The sequence below is a fragment of the Eriocheir sinensis genome, unplaced genomic scaffold (genome assembly GCF_024679095.1).
Source record: "Eriocheir sinensis breed Jianghai 21 unplaced genomic scaffold, ASM2467909v1 Scaffold213, whole genome shotgun sequence".
In the NCBI taxonomy this organism is placed as follows: Eukaryota; Metazoa; Arthropoda; class Malacostraca; order Decapoda; family Varunidae; genus Eriocheir; species Eriocheir sinensis.
Genome location: NW_026111514.1, coordinates 458,353 through 479,578, shown reverse-complemented (window position 1 = coordinate 479,578; position 21,226 = coordinate 458,353). Strand labels below are relative to the sequence as shown.

Sequence of the window (21,226 nt, the reverse complement as noted above, 5' to 3'; positions counted from 1 at the left end):
GCGCGAAACACGTGATGGTAAGAATTTAGGACTAAGCGCTAAACTAGAGGATCGCGAAACTCGGATAGCGCGAAACTCGAGAGGTACTGTAATTGTAGTGAAAGTAATATGAATAATATCGTTTAAAGTTATGAAAATTAAATAACGCAAAATTACAAAATATGTAGTATAATTATCCTCGATAATGACATTAGTCTAATATTTTTTAAGTAATTTAGAAAATCCAATTTCTATTGAACAAAATTATATTTGCAACGAGTGACATGCGACGTCCAAAACTACTTCAGGTATTGGAATCAGCAGAAAATCAGCCGATACCAATACTCATATAATTTGCCGATACCAATACTCATAAAATGTGCCGATACCACCGATACCAATACATCGGCACATCCCTAGTAAAAAGTGGCCAAAGGAGAGGTCAGAGTGCTTAAGAATGCTGCTTGCTTACCTGCCTTGCCCTGCGCCCCGGCAAGGGTTGTGCGCATCTTCTCCAGCAGCATGAAGGCCTGCCTCTGGTCGCCTTGGCTGGGGCTTCTCATCAGATGCCTCCGCTCTGCAGATTTCATTCTTGGCGGCTCCCTGCGCGGCCGTCCTCCACAGGGTGGGGTCACACGCCTCCCCGAACCGTGACGCCTCCTCATCTGAGCTGCTGGAGCCAGACGTGGTCCTCGGCAACACAGCTTCTTAGTCTACTTGAGGGCTCTATCACTGTGAGCGGCCTGGCAGGTGCTCACGCTCCCCTACACTGCACACCTGGGGACAAGCATTGCACTGAATGACACACCCAGAGTAATACCCCATCCCTCTCTCCTTGGCCCCACCGTGATACCTTACTAGATTTACATACTTGGCTTCTCTTATTTCAACAACACATCAGAGCTTCACACTTTTTGCTCGGACAAAGCGTACTCTTCAGCTTCTTTTCCAACTATTATCCATGGAAATGGCTGAACAGGAGTCAAGTGGAGGAATGCTCCTGTTATGTGGCGTTAGTTCTAATTAGATTATTATTATTATTATTATTATTATTATTATTATTATTATTATCAATATCATTATCATCATCATTATTACTGAGATTTATGAAAGGGCTCCGATTACCTAACCTAATCAAAACAAACACCTACCTAATATAACCTTACTTGACCTAACTAAAGCATATCTAACATAACTATGACCTAATATAACCTAGCCCCCCAAGCTGCCATGTGCTAGGCCGCACTCTTATACTTTATACTGTTATACATCAATATTTTGCAGTTTCTTTAGTTTTCTGTAAGGTATTAACCCTTTCACGCACCAAAAGATTAATAAGTTTCTCTTTCCACTGCGACATCCGTCTGGGGCTCCCCAGGGGGCTTTGCGGAATGGCCTGACTGTGCGGCGAAAAAAAAATTCATGTTGTCAATTTCAGCCACGGGTATTCTTTTTTTCCGGGCATTATTATACATCGTTCATTTTGGAAGAGATTATTCTGCCTTATGAAGGAAAAAATATCAAGAAATGCAAATAAATAGCAAAGTTTACCAACTTCGAAAAAAAAAATTGATTAAAGAAAAATAATAAATGCTTATGTTCATCACCTCGTAGCTCAAAACTTCTTGACACGACTTTTTATGATTTACATGCCAATAAAAGAGAATTATTTTTATGAGGATTCCAGTGCTATTATTGGAATTTTCGTACGACCAGTAATTCTTGAGAAAATGGAGGAAAACTTTATTTTTCTATCTCTTCTGTTCTCTCCAGTAGAAGAAACAGCTCAAGGGCAGCAAACACAACACAACGGGCAGGTCAAGGCGGTCAAAATAGAAGTCAATTTTGTCTGGAATGGAGTTTTGATAATAATAACAAACATAACTATTAGCGCACCGCACTTATTTGCTGTCTGGAACAACTTCGCCAGACGCAATAATAATCATGATAAATAACACTAAGTCTCTCCCTGACACTCTCTGCTGGAGTTTTTTTTCACTGTTTCCACCATCACCATCATAATCATCATCATGCTCTGTACAAGTGTGTCTCAAATTCTCTTTACTTGATAGTTTCTTAGCCAGATTTTCTACTAGTAACAGTTACTTGTCCCTACGAAAATAAAACAAAATATCGTATCACGGCACGATCACTTTACATCGGAAGTAAGAATAAATTTCACCAAACTGTAATCCAGGCTTACCAGACTCCAGAGACAATTTAAAGGGGCAACAGTCTGCGCTCACAGGCTGCCTGCTGAGAGGCAACTCAGCCACGGGCAATTATCACATCAAATCCAACGGCACGAGAGAGTTGACCATTAGTTTATTTTATAGGTCTAGCTTGGATCTTTGATTCAAAAAATTTTGACGCAATTTTGAACGATACTTTATTTTTGGCGATTTTTTAAAAAGTTTTTTGACGCGTTTCGAGTCAAAAGCTCAGATGTAGACGATTCCATTTTGACGGGAATGGCATCATGGTGCGTGAAAGGATTAATTACTGCACTGCACTAGAGTAATATAATACCGTACAACACATAAAATAATGCAAGAATTAGCCTCATGCGAGATGGCTGCCCTTATTTCCATATCAGGCTCCATCCCACATGAGGTTAACTCTGACATTATGTGTTGTATCATTACTCTCAATGCAGTGCAGTAACTACTAACTAATGACTTTTGGAAAATTGAATACCAAAATAATGATGTATAAAGTTAATGACCGCAGCCTAGCTCATCGTATTTTGGCAGCGGAGGGTCAGGTTAGATTATATTAGATTCTGATTTGTCAAATTTGTTAGTAGTAGGTAATGGTGACAGTGACGGGACCAAAATAATTCGCAAGCATGATCAAGAATTTGCAGCCAAAAAAAAATGACGTCGAAAAATTTTTGACGTCGAAAAATTTTTGTACGTCGAATTTCCCGGCCGGCCGTGCGGCCAGTCAGCCGGACGGCCAGCCAGCCGCGCGGGCAGCCAGCCGCCGAGGGGACCTCCCCACTACCCAACCGGGGAGTGGTCACAAACCTACCCAAACGTGACCATTCCCCCCCCCACCACCCACCCAAACACCCACCACCTTCCACGCCATCGTGTCTCCCCGGAGGCCTGAGCGTCACCCTCCTGCCGGGGATTGGTTAGGGGCGTCCTTTCGCGCCGTGCCGGGGCGTCGCCCTCCTGCCGGGGATCGGTTAGCGCGAGCGGTGACGTGTTCGGGGGATCGGTTAGGGGCGTCCTTTCGCGCCCTCCTGCCGGGGATCGGTTAGCGCGAGCGGTGCCTTGTTCAGGGGATCGGTTAGGGGCGTCCTTTCGCGCCGTGCCGGGGCGTCACCCTCCTGCCGGGGGATCGGTCCTTTCGCACCGTGCCGGGGGATCGGCTAGGGGCGTCCTTTCGCACCGTGCCGGGGCGTCACCCTCCTGCCGGGGGATCGGCTAGGGGCGTCCTTTCGCACCGTGCCGGGGCGTCACCCTCCTGCCGGGGGATCGGTCCTTTCGCACCGTGCCGGGGCGTCACCCTCCTGCCGGGGATCGGTTAGCGCGAGCGGTGCCTTGTTGGGCGGAGGCCTGTGGCTACCTTTCCCCCTCCCTCTCCCTCTCCCGCTATTGATTTTTTTTCCAGTTTGCCAGCATGTGTGTGCGTGTCCCCCCTCTATGCCCCAACCCCTCGCGAGCGGTGACTTGATGGTCAGTCTGAGGGTACCACTACCCCTCCCTCTACCCGCTATTGATTTTTCAGTTTGCCAGCATAAGCGTGTGTGTGTGTGTGTGCGTGTGTTACTGTTGATTTTCATATTGACTGGAGTTATATCGAATGTCTTTTCAGTGAGGGGTAGGAACGGGAAAAGTAGATTTTATACATTTTTATTGAAATATAGTGGAAAAAATGGTATGACAAGTTATTATATTACCTTAATCTAGTCTATTTTATTTGTTCTTTCTTAATCCAGGCTAATTTGTTCTTTCTTAATCCAGACTAAATACATGCTATGCCTACTAGTCTATTTTATTTGTTCTTTCTTAATCCAGGCTAATTTGTTCTTGCTTAATCCAGACTAAATACATGCTAAGCCTACTAGTCTATTTTATTTGTTCTTTCTTAATCCAGGCTAATTTGTTCTTTCTTAATCCAGACTAAATACATGCTAAGCCTACTAGTCTATTTTATTTGTTCTTTCTTAATCCAGGCTAATTTGTTCTTGCTTAATCCAGACTAAATACATGCTAAGCCTAAAAACTAAAACACACAATCGCCATAAAAAAAAAGACATATTACAAACTCACACCGTACAGGCTCAAAGAAATACAATGGAAACCCACCCACCTACCCCTTTTTTTTTTCCCTCCCCCAAATAAATCCTAATTGAAAGAGACATATTACAAACTTATGTCGTACATGCCCAAAGACAGCCCATAAAAGGATGACAACACGAGTACATATACAAATGAAGAAAAAAAAAATACACAACACAAGCACATATATATAAAAAAAATAATACACACAGAGCGAGTACATATATAAAAAAAAAAATTGTTAAGCACTAAATATAGGACTCTCATCAAGAACATTTATATAAAAAATAATACACACAGAGCGAGTACCGGTTAGGGCGTCCTTTCGCACTGTGCCGGGGCGTCACCCTCCTGCCGGGTGGACTTACCACCCGCGTTTGGGAGCCCGACAGTTGTGTTTGGGCGGCAAAAAAAAAACTGGTGTGCATGCGGCTTGGTCCCCTACGCCTTTTCCGGCGTGCCCACGCCACCATGTCTCCCCCCTACCCCCTTCTATACCCACCCTTATGCGAGCGTCGGCTTGTTGGGCGGAGACCTGTGGCTACCATTCCCCCACCTCCCTCCTTGGGCGGAGGCCTGTGGCTACCATTCCCCTACCTCCCTCCACCCAGGAAATTTATTGAAGAAAAGTTGCTCATTTTATCACGAATGAGTCTGTGAAAAGTATAGTTTATAAACTTATAAGGAGAGAAAGAGAGAGAGAGAGGAGCAGAACGGGAAAAAAAAAAAAAGTAGAACAGCGGAAGCAAGGCCTCGGCTTGGTGACCGAGTTATTTATTGCCTCCGAGCACCCGCCACCACGCCACGCCGTCTCTTTTCAGTCCATCTGCGACAATCGAAGCGAAGGGAGACACGAGCGTGAGTAAAGTGGTGTATATGCGTAACCGTTTCGTCTGTGAAAAAAAAGAGTGTGGGGAACGTGCGCTATCGGTGTGATTTAAGCTGCGTATACCTCCGATTTCCCACGACCGTATTTTATATATGAAAATTGGACGACAGTCAGTCAAACCGACCAAAAGGGTGTGCTACGCGCTGAGCATCGCCCTCCTGCCGGGATCGGTTAAGGGCGCCGTTCGCTCCGTGTTGGGGAGCCACCACTATCTTTCACGCTATGCCGGCGCGTGCCTCCCTCCAGCCACCATTGACGCCCCCCCGGTGAAGTATGGGTATGTGTTTGGGCTAGCGTGAGCGCTGCTTAGCCCCCGATCCCTCGCGAACGGCGGCGGCGGCGGCGGCTGAGGTTTGAAAAAGGGGTGTGTGGGGAGACGTCCGTGTGATTTGCGCATATTTTATATACACGCGCTTGAAAAAATCCGCATGAATTGTGTATATTTTATATAAATGAACTAAAAAAAAAAAAAAATGGAAGATACCGGCGATAGTAAGGATAATTGTTTGAGTTTCAAAAAAGAGATAAATGAGGAGGTAGATAAACTCATGGACATTATTAACAACAGTGGCGAAGGAGAGGAGGATATGGACGGTAATTGTTTGAGTTTCGATGAAGAGATAGATAAACTCATGGGCATTATTATCAACAGTGGCGAGGAGGAGGAGGAGGAGGAGGAGGAGGAGGAGGAGGAGGAGGAGGAGGAGGAGGAGGAGGAGGAGGAGGAGGACGGGGAGGAGGACGAGGAGGAGGAGGAGGAGGAGGATGAGGAGGAGGAGGACGGGGAGGAGGAGGAGGATGAGGAGGAGGAGGACGGGGAGGAGGAGGAGGAGATGGATGATGATGTTTGCTTGAGTTTCGATGAAAAGAGAAAGGAGGAGCTAGATAAATTCGCTGACATTACTATCAGCAGCGGCGGAGAATGGGACGGAGAGGAGGAGGAAGAGAAGGAGGAGGAGGAAGAGGAGGAGGGCGAAGATTGTAGCGACAATGCTATTAATGATGATGATGATGATGATGATGATGATGGTGACAGGGGTTTGCCGCGCATACCCTGTCAGAGAAAGAACGGAGGGGAAAAGAGGACCTGTCCAGCGGCAAGCAAAGATGAGGTCAGCCAACAACGCGGGGTGGAAGTGGGTGTCCCGCTGCCAGCGAGGAAGAGGAAGGAGCGTTGGTGACGGCAATATTGATAGCGACACACCACCCGCTGATGAAGATAATGTTGAGAGACAGCGCGCAGAAGTCATCAGAAGGGAATACGCCTTTGATCGCGATTTACTTTATTTAGAGTTTAGTATACCTCCAGATGACGCTAGCGATCCACAGAGCTTTCTTAGAAACAACAGAGTAGAATTTATTCAAATATTACGTGATGAGATAGAAGCCATGGATCATCCTCCCCCCCAAGTCAGGGCGTATGCTGAAATGCGAATCCAACTTGTGAGATTGGGCGAGGAAGAGGATATTAGTCCGTTTTATGTTGTTTTCCATCAGAGCTCATTACCCAGGGCGAGGTACCGCGTTTTGTAGAAAACGTAGTCAGTACATGGCGGAACGCTTGGAAAGACATTTGAATGAAGTAGAAGGCTCGGGTTTCATGATACTGGAAATTGACATGTTTAAAGTAATCTTAGGTAGAACAGGTCATCGAGCGGCGATAGGCATACACGTCAATAAACCATTGGGCTTCCGGGAGCTCGCACCATTTTAACCCTTCGGGCGAGGAGGGTTACTGTCTTGTGCAATGTCTCGCGGCTCACGCTCTTTTGGAAAAAGATCCTAAAATTCAGGACCTTCCTCGCAAAACAAAAACACTGAGACAATGCAAGAAATTAGTGACTGTGCCAGATATAGATTTCCCTCTAGCGTGGGAAGATATTGCGCTAATCGAGCGGATGAATAAGCTCTCCATTTATGTGTACGCAGTAGCCCCATTGATGTTCATGATGATGATGATGATGATGATGATGATGAGGAGGAGGAGGAGGAGGAGGAGGAGGAGGAGGAGCGCCAAAGAATGCGTCGGAAGAGCGGAAATAGTTGGGGTGGGACTAGGCACGAGATTTATGTAACCCGGAAAGGTGCAGGTACTGGGACATATGTTGCTTTATTATTACTGGATGGGCAACATTTTGCCCTCATAAAAGATTTCAAAATTCATGCCAGCATTTATGAGAGGTCATAAACGGCGCTTAAAAGGCCAGACGCTGAATCAGTACTCTAGATATTGCAAAAACTGCTTGACTGGATATTTTGACAAAGCCGACCTTGAGGAACATGAAGCCAGTTGTCAGATTCAGCAAAAACTTGTATTCCCCACCTCAAAATCAGTGCTGCAATTCACTGACAGCGGTAAAACATACCCTCCATCGCACACTGCCTTTTTTGATTTTGAGTCTATTCTTGACGACTCTGAATCCAACAGTCACGTTATCAATCAGCACAGAGCCATGGCGTACGCCTTCTGCATCTTGGATTCAGCGGGCTCTGTAGTTTGCAAACAGAATTACTGCGGGAGAGATGCAGCGTCACACTTTCTCAAGAACCTGGCCTCCTCCTGGAGGAAAATTAAAGAGGAAAGGAAAACATATGACATGGTCCTAACCCCCGAGGCGGTAATTGATTTCAAACGTCAGACGACGTGTCAGATTTGTAAGAAAGAATTTCAGAATACAAAAGACAAACATCGCCATCACGATCATACCAGACCTGGCCCAAACTATCTTGGTGCATTATGTAGAAGATGCAATACATTATGTGTCAGTAACCGCTGTCAACTTCCTACATTTGCCTTTCACATGACTTATGATATGAGCCTGATACTGAAAGAAGCCGACCGACAGAGTTTCCATAGGAAGAAAACTAACGTAATCACTGAAGCGGGATTACGTTTTTGAAATAGATGTGGACAATATAAAGTTTCTCGACGCGAGAGCCTTTCTTGATGGCAGTCTGGCCCATCTCAGCGCAGAACATATTGCCTCGGGGAATCTCTACCTGTCACTCGAGCGCTCATAAATCATTTCCCGCACCGGCGCGTGAGCTCCTCCTCACAGGAAAGCAATGTTTTCCTTACGAGTTCGTCAATGATTTTGACAAATTAGCGCGTCAGTCACTTCCAGACATTGAAGATTTTTATAGCAGGCTTAAAAGCCGCGGCGTAAGTGAGGAGGAGTACAGCCACGCGCAAGCAGTGTGGAATGCCCTGGGTTGTCAAACCTTAAAAGACTACATGCGCGCATACCTTCTAGTAGATGTAGGCTTGCTTGCTGACATTCTACAGAAATGGCGAAGCGTGTTGCATGAAACATATGGATTAGATATAACACATTATGTCTCTCTCCCCGGATACGCTTTCGACAGCTTCTTAAAATCAACAGAAGCCAAAATAGAACAGCCGAGCGATCCAGACTTGTATCATCTTGTAAGAGACAATGTAAGAGGAGGCTTTACTACAGTAGTCCAACCACAGGCAGTTGCAAATAACCATCACATTAATCCTGATTTCAACCCCGAACGAGACACCCCAACACACATTATCTATTTAGATAAGAATAGTCTGTATCCTACAGTAATGTGTAGGCCGCTTCCTGAGAGAAATTTTAAAAAATTATCGGTAGAAGAAAGAAAGGAGTGGTTAAGAACTCATGACATAGCAAATGTGGAGACGAATGGAAGCGTGGGGTACTGGTTTCGCTGCGACTTACACCCAATTGAGCCCGATGTGGCTAGGTCAACGGATGAGTTTCCCTTACACATCCACCACATGGACATAGATAGCGAGCAACACCTGTCTGAACACAGCAAGGCATTTATGGCGAAAACAGGATGGCAACTCCCTAGGGTGACGCGAAAGCTTGTTGGATCGCATTGCGCTCAGTATGGTGTCCTCACCACGCTACCCATGTTGCAGTTTTGCTTGGGAATGGGAGGTAAAATTGCAGAAATCCACGATATCTATCAGTTTACCCAATCCACATTTCTTAAAGAGTTTATGGAGGGTAACATCAAAGCACGACGCGAGGCCAGCAGTAAAATCCTACAGAAAGCCTATAAAGTCATTTCAAATAGTATATTTGGTCGAACCCTTATGGATCCAGTCAAATATAGCATAAATACAGACATTGTAACCTCCAAGTCAGCACTACGGCGCAGGTTACGAGACCCATTATTCAAGAGACTCATACCTCTTAGTAACGACAGAGTCCTTGTTGTTCGAGGAAGGAAGAACATTCGCATCAACCAACCAAATTACATTGGTTATCAGATTTTGGAGCTTTCTAAGGTTGAAATGTACGACTTCTATTACCACATAATTCGAAAAGCCTGTGGCGCAGAGAATGTCTCATATATTTACGGCGACACAGATTCGGCTGCCATATGCGTCTCTAACTTCCAAGACATTAGTGAATTTTATTCGCTTCCACTCATAAAATCCATAATGGATTTTAGTAACTTCCCCACCACCCACCCCGCCTATGACACTTCCAATAAAGGTCAATCGGGGTATGTCAACTCCGAAGTGGGCGCGGCCCATATAAAGGAAGTGCTTTGCCTGAAACCTAAGATGTACTCTATCAAATTGCATGATCCCTCAAGCGGCGAGGATGCAGAAATAAAAAAAGCTAAAGGGGTACCTCACTATAGTTTGAGAAACTATAATCATGAAAAATACAGACAGGTACTGCAAGGGCGGGGTGGATAAGGCACGCCTCTATATCATCAGCACCCTGAAAGGTCAGGTATGCTCTACCTACATTGAGAAGGCGACTTTAAGCGCATTAGACAACAAAAGAGTGCATCTGCTCTCTTATGACAGCATGCCGGGTAATCCTTCTCGTGTTTTACGAGCTTATGGCCACCCTGATTTACCTGAGAATCTGCGTCAAATGCGGAGGACATCTCAAACTGCTTCTACTAGCCGCGCCACTACTGCCACTACTGCTAGTACTACTCATAATGTTGTCGGGGATACTTTAAGTGAAAGTGGTGATGAGGGTGTGTATAGTCACGGAACTAGACCAGTGGCGTGTAATCTATGGAGAAAAAGATATAGGAAATACAACGTAGAGAACGTTAATCGATCAAACAAAAGAAAGAGGAGAAACCAATGTCTCCCCATCGCGCCAGCTACCAGCAGCGTCAACATCATCTCCACGGTTGCCTTTATCCTCACCCTCCCCACCCCCGAGAATAGCATGGAGATTCCCTCCCCCACCGGGCTGGGTTTCAGACAAAGGAGCTCACGCGAGTGCTGTAACAGTGACAGAGCTCGCGCTAAAAGCAATCATTGATATAAAGGTCGAATATATAGGTATATGACAGCTCACAATAAACTCGAGTATATTTCCATCTTGCAGAAGGTACTCGAGAGCTATAACCGCACGCCTCACGCACGTCTAGGAAAAACCCCAGCCGAAGTACATGCCATGAAGGACCCGCGAGGAATCATTCGTCAGTTTAAGAAAATGCATAATTATAAAAACAGAGAAAAGCGTCAAGGTAAAGCCAGTCGTGTGCTGAACATCGGGGACTACGTTCGACTCGTGGGCGCGACGCTCAAGATATTTCCTAATGACCTCGAATTCACCAACAAGAAGAAAAAAAAAAGCACCTCCCCTCGCCTTTGTTCACAAGGATCTTGTTTTGTTGTTGGCTAAACTCTCCCCCGACAAGCGGAAAAAGTAATTGCAGTGTTGAACAAGAAACATATAGATTGCTTGTCAGAAGTGTTTCTAAATTTCCTAAAAACTAATCTTACGCGAAATACAAAGATTGTGAAATCCCTGAACAAATATAAAAAACACATAAGGAAACTCGCCAACAAGGGGGTAAGTACACTAAAAAAAAAAAAACTACTGAGAACGCAGCGGGGCGCTATACTCTCTGTGCTGTTACCTCTGGCAGCTAGTGTCATAACTGGTCTTTTAACAAAATGAAGGAATATTGTCTCATCCCGAAATCAACAGCAGAACAATTTTTACTTAAGTCTTCTACGGGGAGCCGTAACATAAAACGAAACAGAAAGACGGACGAGGAAAAAAAGAAAAGAGAGTGCGGAAACCGTTGTCGGGTTCGACGGTCAAGGCGTCAACTGCATTAAAAAATATAAAGAGACGCGCGCTGCAAGATGTATTAACCCCAAACAACCACCCGCCATCTATAGCGGCCATAGGTCCTCGCACGACGTTCCCCACCAATACTATCGATTCGAAACCTGCCATAGATAACAGGATTGATGTTAGAATGAAAGCAGCTCAAAGGGATTACGCCAAAGCTTTCTTAGCTCTCATGAAACATACTCCAGGAATTACATGGGATACAAACGGAAATCTTTTGAGCCCCATTAATAATTTTAACGTCATTGATATATTGCAAACCTTAAGTGACGTCAACAGCAAATTAGGCTTCAAAGCTGATGATATACCATTAATTTTATTAAAATGCTTTTCCACAACACAAACTTAGATCCCTCATTTATACGCAATAATAAGGCAAGGAAGCAACTGTTTGGAGGAGGTGGGGGAGGAAGGAGAAGTGCCCCAATTCGGGCAAAGCCACGCCCCACGCTTTCTTTCTCCGCCCCCCGCGCGGATGCCGGGTATGACGTGGGAGAATTATCGCGTATAAAAAGGATTTTGTTTTGGGGTGGGATATAGACACTTGTGTGACCTCGCAGGACAGGGAGACTCTAAGCGTGAGTAAGAGCGAGAATTAATATATATTTTTCTATAAACATGTCAGACTATCCCATCATTCCTGTGAAGGGGCGAATGACCGATCGCCAGTTCATTGACGACAGTGTGTGTTTAGTAGCCACCATCAACGCCAGCAGTTTTAAACTTAGCGGTATAGCCAAGGACTTGGCTGAAGTGTATGGCTATGCTAATCTCTTTGAAAATCGGAAACAACTTTATAATTTGAACAGAGTCGTTTGGAGTGACAGACCGAATGTGGGGTCGCTGGTAGTGAAGGAACCACCTACGGAATCAAATTATCCCATTGTGGTGGGTATGGTGACTCAATTTTGTCAGGGTGAATCTGTAGAATATAATGACGTGTCAAGATATTTTATTGAAACCAGCAGAGATATGCATTATGTGAACGGTTTAATGTCGGACACCAAGCAAAGCAGACGCGATAATTTTAAATGTTGCCTCAATGAGCTAGGTGATTATGTAAAGCAGAAAAAAAACATTCGAAAAGTCATTGTTCCTACCGGCGTAGGACGAAGGGGAAAGATGGATCATGAATGGAACGTGGCCTACTTGAAGGAGCTAAGATCTTTTGCCCACCAACTAGATTTGAATAACGTTAAGGTAATGCTCTTGGGGCAGGAAGAGGGGACGAAGAATCTCCCCGCGAAAGCCTCAACTGCCGGGGATGGGCGACAGACACAAACCACTGTGTAGCTATAAAAATTACGTACGCCCTGACCCCATCATTATATTCTAAGTACTTTCGAAGTTTCTTAAATAAGCATAAAGATTATCCTGTTTTTAAACTTGCCACAAGATTACAGTCGGACAAAACTCTGGTGTGTGGCGTGTATTGCATTCAATTCGTATACTTATGTAATAAAATAGGCTTAGAGAGGACTAGTCAGTGTTTGAAAGATAATTATGATTTAGGAAATTTTTTGAAGAATGACAGAAAGGTGTTAACATATGCTTATAGAATGTTTAAAATGCCCCCATGTATAAAAACATTTTGTCAATCTAGTCAAGGACTGACTTACAAGCATTGTATTTCTAAGATATGTGGCTAACTTATTAAATGCTACAATGTGCGTGTGTGTGTGTAAAAAATGTAGAGCAGTAGCATGTGGCTTATTCATTTATGGCGTGTGTGTGCATTTATATGTAGTTATTAAGAACAAAGTTCTGTTTTTTTTTTTTCGTGCGACGTGACCGGATGGGCGTGAGTTTGTTCACGCTTTCCTATGTGTAAAAATGTAGAAGTAGTATGTAGCTTATTCATTTATGGCGTGTGTGTGTGTGTGTGTGTGTGTGTGTGTGTGTGTGTGTGTGTGTGTGTGTGTGTGTGCAATTATATGTAGTTATTAAGAACAGGATTATGTTGTTGTTGTTTTTTTTCGTGCGACGTGACCGGGTGGGTGTGAGTTTGTTCACGCCTTCCTATTGTTCGGAAGTAGCATGTGGCTTATTCATTTATGGTGTGTGTGTGTGTGTGTGCATTTATATGTAGTTATTAAGAACAAGGATTCTGTTTTTTTTTTTTTCGTGCGACGTGACCGGATGGGCGTGAGTTTGTTCACGCTTTCCTATGTGTAAAAAATGTAGAGAAGTAGCATGTAGCTTATTCATTTATGGCGTGTGTGTGTAGTTATATGTAGTTATTAAGAACAGGATTATGTTGTTGTTTTTTTTTTTCGTGCGACGTGACCGGGTGGGTGTGAGTTTGTTCACGCCTTCCTATTGTTCGGAAGAAGAATGGCTTGTGGTTTTGGGCATGTGCGCGCGTGTTTGCATACATGTGTGCGTGTCCCCTATAACCTGGGGTAGCCTCGGAAGAAAAAGGCTTGTGGTAGTGTGCGCCTGTTTTTTTTTTCGTGCGACGTGACCGGGTGGGTGTGAGTTTGTTCACGCTTTCCTATGTGTAAAAATGTAGAAGGAGTATATAGCTTATTCATTTATGGCGTGTGTGTAGATATATGTAGTTATTAAGAACAGGATTCTGTTTTTTTTTTTTTTCGTGCGACGTGACCGGGTGGGTGTGAGTTTGTTCACGCCTTCCTATTGTTCGGAAGAAGAATGGCTTGTGGTTTTGGGCATGTGCGCACGTGTTTGCATACATGTGTGGGCGTGTCCCCTATAACCTGGGGTAGCCTCGGAAGAAGAAAAGGCTTGTGGTAGTGTGCGCATATGCCCCAAATAACCCCGGGTGGCTTAGTCAGTCCCTAACGTTGCGAGAGGAGCATCATGGAGGAAGTCTTCGCCGTCATGAACTTACAACAACAACAGCCCCACGCTGCCGCTGCAACTCTTCATGCTGACGATGTTGACGATCAGATAATGGGTCAAGCCGCATTAGAAGTTGAAGCCATGGATAACACATCCCAAGCTGAAGCCGTGGATAACACATCACATCCAGACACGGAGGTGAGATATCCGCCTCTTGTATTTTTTTTCTGCGCGCACAAGCGCTGGTGTGTGTGTGTGTGTGTGTGTGTGTGTGTGTGTGTGTGTGTGTGTGTGTGTGTGTGTGTGTTTAAAAAAATATATATATATATTTCTTGTCATTTCAGCGGATGTTGGTGGTGGTGAGGTGGGGGATGTTCCAGAAACTCCCAAGTCTACCGGTGAACACATCACGGGCGAGTCATTGGGCAACAACAACCGCGGCGCGTTGGGAGGTGTTGGTAAAATGGGGCGGCGCGTGCTGAGAGAGGGGCTTCTGCGACTTCTGAAGGATGTGATACCTCCATTACCAGTGTCTCGTCTGAAGAACGACCCACCGGCCAGCGTAACGCATAGTAAGTATTTTTTTATTCTTACAAAGAGAGAGAGAGAGAGAGAGAGAGATTGATTTTTTGTCTAATAATGTTTCTCTATCTTTTCATAAGTCCACAGCAACAACAACAGACACGCTTCGGTGATGGTGTGTCTTGACTCTCCGTCGGGCGCTGAATCGCGAGCGGCGGCGAAGTCATCTGCAGCAAAAGATCATGAAATGCGTCAATCACGACTGGAAAAAAAATGCAGCAGATGGCGGAAGTGTTGCGGCAGCTCCAGCAGCAGGAGACGCACCAGAGACGACAAGATCGCGACCGGGGACAAGAACGGCGGCGAAGAATGACAAAGAATAATATGCCGAAGCAGCAAGAACACCGGGACCCAAGACTGTCTCAGAAGAGCCTCCACAAAGTTGGGAGAAAAAACTTCAGGTGGCCAAACGTCAGGCGGGTCTCTTCTCCTCAGCGGCGTACGGTCAGGAAAACCAATGAAAAAAATCTCTCTGTGACCAAGAAACTCGTCTTTGAAGATCCACCAGCGCGGCGTGCAGCAGCAGCGGCCGCTGGAGAAAATCTCGCGCCACAACCGGGCCCTTCAATGCGGCTCGTGCGGACGAAACAAATGAAAGCTTCTCAAGCACTGACCTTCCTTCAGCTTTCAATTCTTTGAAATTTTCTCATAGCATGGACGTGAATAATATTATAAATGTTCTTGATGAGAGTCCTATATTTAGTGCTTAGCAATTTTTTTTATATAATATGTACTCGCTCTGTGTGTATTATTTTTTATATATATGTACTTGTGTTGTGTATTTTTTTTCTTCATTTTTTTTTTATGGCGAATGTGTATTTTTGTTTTTAGGCTTAGCATGTATTTAGTCTGGATTAAGAAAGAACAAATTAGCCTGGATTAAGAAAGAACAAATAAAATAGACTAGTAGGCTTAGCATGTATTTAGTCTGGATTAAGAAAGAACAAATTAGCCTGGATTAAGAAAGAACAAATAAAATAGACTAGTAGGCTTAGCATGTATTTAGTCTGGATTAAGCAAGAACAAATTAGCCTGGATTAAGAAAGAACAAATAAAATAGACTAGTAGGCATAGCATGTATTTAGTCTGGATTAAGAAAGAACAAATTAGCCTGGATTAAGAAAGAACAAATAAAATAGACTAGATTAAGGTAATATAATAACTTGTCATACCATTTTTTCCACTATATTTCAATAAAATGTATAAAATCTACTTTTCCCGTTCCTACCCCTCACTGAAAAGACAATCGATATAACTCCAGTCAATATGAAAATCAACAGTAACACACACACACACACACACACGCTTATGCTGGCAAACTGAAAATCAATAGCGGGTAGAGGGAGGTAGTGGTACCCTCAGACTGACCATCAAGTCACCGCTCGCGAGGGTTGGGGCATAGAGGGGACACGCACACATGCTGGCAAACTGGAAAAAAATCAATAGCGGAGAGGGAGAGGGAGGAAAGGTAGCCACAGGCCTCCGCCCAACAAGGCACCGCTCGCGCTAACCGATCCCCGGCAGGAGGGTGACGCCCCGGCACGGTGCGAAAGGACCGATCCCCCGGCAGGAGGGTGACGCCCCGGCACGGTGCGAAAGGACGCCCCTAGCCGATCCCCCGGCAGGAGGGTGACGCCCCGGCACGGTGCGAAAGGACGCCCCTAGCCGATCCCCCGGCACGGTGCGAAAGGACCGATCCCCCGGCAGGAGGGTGACGCCCCGGCACGGCGCGAAGGGCCGCCCCGAACCGATCCCTGAACAAGGCACCGCTCGCGCTAACCGATCCCCGGCAGGAGGGCGCGAAAGGACGCCCTAACCGATCCCCGAACACGTCACCGCTCGCGCTAACCGATCCCCGGCAGGAGGGCGACGCCCCGGCACGGCGCGAAAGGACGCCCCTAACCAATCCCCGGCAGGAGGGTGACGCTCAGGCCTCCGGGGAGACACGATGGCGTGGAAGGTGGTGGGTGTTTGGGGTGGGGTGGGTGGGTGGGTGGGGGGGAATGGTCACTTTTGGGTAGGTTTGTGACCACTCCCCGGTTGGGTAGTGGGGAGGTCCCCTCGGCGGCTGGCTGCCCGCGCGGCTGGCTGGCCGTCCGGCTGACTGGCCGCACGGCCGGCCGGGAAATTCGACGTACAAAAATTTTTCGACGTCAAAAATTTTTCGACGTCATTTTTTTTTGGCTGCAAATTCTTGATCATGCTTGCGAATTATTTTGGTCCCGTCACTGTCACCATTACCTACTACTTTTGTTAAGTTCAATTGTGTACAATAAATATGTGATACACCATTGCTGACCATGGCAGAAGAGGAAGCGACGGTCATCATCCTATTTTACGAGAGGGCTGCCTTTAGTGCCATATTAGCAGAAAAATTACACTAACACTAAGGAGCGGCAATAAAGGAAATATTGGCTGTTGTTGAAAAAGGGTCAGCCACCTCTTGCTGTGTTAAAAACATTATGGATGCTTTTTTTGTCCCTGAATGCAATGCAGTAAAGAATGACTTTCAGTTATTAGAAGAAATTTTGATATAACAATGCAAAACATGAAAACACGGGGGGGGGGCGTTAGGTAGGTTGTTAAGTTAGATTAGTTTAACACGTTTTGTGCAGCGCGGCTGACTACCCTTCACCCTTCACATATTCCAGAGTATAAAATATGGATAGATGGATGTTCTACGGCCACTCAGCGTCATCTGCAGAGAATGACAATGACCCCGATGATGATGCAAGTTTGGATGATTCATCTGATTCAACCTCCAGGACAGAAATGATATCAGTAATGAAGGCAGCAAGGTGGCTTCAAAGATAGCATAAAAGGTGACCACTTTCTGTCAGGTGTGTGAGGGAAACCCATACATGTGTGTCTCATGTTTTGCCACCAAGCATGCTTGAAATGGAACTGGCATTGTATAGCTTATAAATTATTTACCCCAAACACACAACACATCACATGCCAAACAACCTGTATTGCTGGCCGGGCTTTATATAACCAGCCACCTAAAACATTAAAGAAACAACTCCCTAGTAGAACACCCGCCCCGCCTTGACTCTCACCACACACCTGTACACCCAACACCTGCCCCAACACTCTCACAGCCCCCAACACCTGCCCCAACACTCACACAGCCCCCAACACCTGCCCCAACACTCACACAGCCCCCAACACCTGCCCCAACACCTGCCCCAACACGCACACAGCCCCCAACACCTGCCCCAACACTCACACAGCCCCCAACACCGGCCCCAACACTCACACAGCCCCAACACCTGCCCCAACACTCACACAGCCCCAACACCTGCCCCAACACTCACAGCCCCCACAACACCTGCCCCAACACTCACAGCCCCAACACCTGCCCACACAGCCCCCAACACCTGCCCCAACACTCACACAGCCCCCAACACCTGCCCCAACACTCACACAGCCCCAACACCTGCCCCAACACTCACAGCCCCCAACACCTGCCCCAACACTCACACAGCCCCAACACCTGCCCCAACACTCACAGCCCCCAACACCTGCCCCAACACTCACAGCCCCAACACCTTCCCCAACACTCACACAGCCCCCAACACCTGCCCCAACACTCACACAGCCCCCAACACCTGCCCCAACACCCACCGCCCCCAACACCTGCCCCAACACTCACACAGCCCCCAACACCTGCCCCAACACTCACACAGCCCCCAACACCTGCCACAGTGCCTATGACTCACCTGTCACCAGAAATAATAGGAGGATGCGGCGGAACGCGACACCGCCTCGGCTGGCCGCCCTGGCGCAACGGCCGAGAGGTAAACAAACACCTTTTTCCCTCCTCAACACCTTTAGCGGCTTACTTAAGGGCTGCCATTGTCTGTTAAGTCTCGTACGCAGCTGCTGTAGGCTGGAGCACTGTATCAATACTCGGATATAGCGTAAAATACCTGCAATGATGAGGATGCTGGATTCAAGATATTGATCTTGACCTTGATCTTGATCTTGATGTCACAGGTGGCTCGGGATTTCTCCCCAGCCAGGCCTTTGTGGCAGCTCCTGTGAAGAAAACAAAAAACATGCAGAAGTCAATGTTCTCGGGCAAGATATCATTCCCTACATCTTTCACGCCACATGCCTTCCAAGAACTCTTTCACTGCCTCAATCACTCGTCCACTCGTCTCTCCACTGAGCCCCAGCAGCAGCACCATCCACTCCCTTCCAGTCCTCCCATTCACTCCACGTCCCATCTCACTCAGAAACACCTGCATCATCTTCGTTCTCTCTCTGTCATACTTCTTACATTCCAGAACTATACATGCTGCACAGTCTCGTCCACACCCCTGTCACACATCTGGCCATCTATCATCCATCTATATTTCCTTGCATTCACATCCAGACACTGCGCTCTAGCACGGAAAAGAAGATCACCTCCCAGGCTTCCCTCATACCACACCTCACACTTTGGGGCCTCTTTCTCCCTATACCAGTCGAGAGTTTCCTTTCTTTCCATCTCATTCTTCCACTTGCTCAATCCCTCATCTTTAACTGCCATATCTATCACATTCTTCCACTTTCTTACATCCCACTCAAACCCCTCTCCATTTCTGTTTGTTATTCTCCATTCAAACACATTCTGTCTATCTTCAAAGGGTCGGTACACCCACCTACTTAGCATAACATTCCTGTCTATCATTCGCCCACATTTATTCGCCCATTTGCCATCTCTTATACTCCACAAGTATACTTTCCTTGCTAATCTTGCATCCTCCATTTGTTCCAGTCTCACTTTATATCTCAAGGTTGCCTTTACTAGTCTTTCCCTAAACGTGCTCCATCCCATGTCCCCCCTAAGAGCCTCTACTGCTGCAAACCTTGGTGCATTCAGTGCCATTCTTGCTACCCTATTCTGCCCCACTTCCAATTTTTCTATCTCACTGTCATTCCATGTCATCACATCCATTCCATACATAATGCTCGGGACAGCCACACTCTTCCAAACCTCACGGATGACATCATACTTGCTCGCTCTCATCCTCGCTGCACTCCCTAAACGGCCTACCCACTGGTTTGTCATACTTATCTTTACATTCTTGGCCCTGCCGCATCCATTTACCTCCATCCACACCCCTAGATACTTGTATTCTTCCGTCTGTTCCAACTCATCCCCTTCCAGTCTCCAAGTTGTTTCTCTCTCATCCTCTGACCTATTCACTATCATTACTTTGCTCTTCTCACTACTGAACCTAACCCCAAAATCCCTTCCATAACCCCCTACCACATCTAGGAGACTCTGTAGTTCTCCAGCAGACTCACTCATAACCACCACATCATCCGCATACAACAACACACATACTTTATCCTCTCCAATTCTCACTCCTGCATTCATTCTCCTCATTCTGACTGCTAATTCCTCTGTGAAGGTCTTGATCTTGATCTTGATGTCACAGGTGGCTCGGGATTTCTCCCCAGCCAGGCCTTTGTATCGGCAGCTCCTGTGAAGAGAAAACAAAAAAACATGCGGGAAGTCAATGTTCTCGGGGCAAGATATCATTCCCTACATCTTGCACGCCACATGCCTTCCAAGAACTCTTTCACTGCCTCAATCACTCGTCCACTCGTCTCTCCACTGAGCCCCAGCAGCAGCACCATCCACTCCCTTCCAGTCCTCCCGTTTACTCCACGTCCCATCTCGCTCAAAAACACATGCATCATCTTCGTTCTCTCCCTGTCATACTTCTTGCATTCCAACACTACATGCTGCACAGTCTCGTCCACACATCTATCACACATCTGGCACACTTTGCTGCGGGACTCAGACCATCTATAGTTCCTTGCATTCACATCCAGACACTGCGCTCTAGCACGGAAAAGAAGATCACCTCCCAGGCTTCCCTCATACCACACCTCACACTTTGGGGCCTCTTTCTCCCTATACCAGTCGAGAGTTTCCTTTCTTTCCATCTCATTCTTCCACTTGCTCAATCCCTCATCTTTAACTGCCATATCTATCACATTCTTCCACTTTCTTACATCCCACTCAAACCCCTCTCCATTTCTGTTTGTTATTCTCCATTCAAACACATTCTCTCTATCTTCAAAGGGTCGGTACACCCACCTACTTAGCATAACATTCCTGTCTATCATTCGCCCACATTTATTCGCCCATTTGCCATCTCTTATACTCCACAAGTATACTTTCCTTGCTAATCTTGCATCCTCCATTTGTTCCAGTCTCACTTTATATCTCAAGGTTGCCTTTACTAGTCTTTCCCTAAACGTGCTCCATCCCATGTCCCCCCTAAGAGCCTCTACTGCTGCAAACCTTGGTGCATTCAGTGCCATTCTTGCTACCCTATTCTGCCCCACTTCCAATTTTTGTATCTCACTGTCATTCCATGTCATCACATCCATTCCATACATAATGCTCGGAACAGCCACACTCTTCCAAACCTGCGCCTTGAACTTGAACTGCGGCCTTGAACCTGATATTGACGTCACAGGTGACTTGGGATTCCTTGCCTTTGTAACGGGGCAGCTGCTGAGAAAGAAAAAGAAAAATCAGAACACACAGA

The 21,226-nt window shown here is 46.1% G+C and overlaps 1 protein-coding gene across 4 annotated transcripts in view; it reads right to left on the bottom strand.

Moving 5' to 3' along the window:
* LOC126990849 (uncharacterized) overlaps positions 1–18,648 on the bottom strand; it is a 39,305-nt gene extending 20,657 nt beyond the window's left edge. The window contains exons 1-2 of one of the 4 annotated variants that reach the window (XM_050849502.1): positions 18,602–18,648; positions 452–756 (exon numbers count right to left, since the gene is read on the bottom strand). In XM_050849502.1, the coding sequence (XP_050705459.1) occupies positions 452–644 (193 nt within the window). In that variant the 5' untranslated portion in view covers positions 645–756; positions 18,602–18,648. Of the gene's footprint in view, positions 1–451; positions 880–18,601 lie in introns of those variants that run through there. The other 3 variants (XR_007744865.1, XM_050849503.1, XM_050849500.1) reach the window with 3 other exon arrangements.
* Between the last annotated feature and the right edge of the window lie 2,578 nt (positions 18,649–21,226).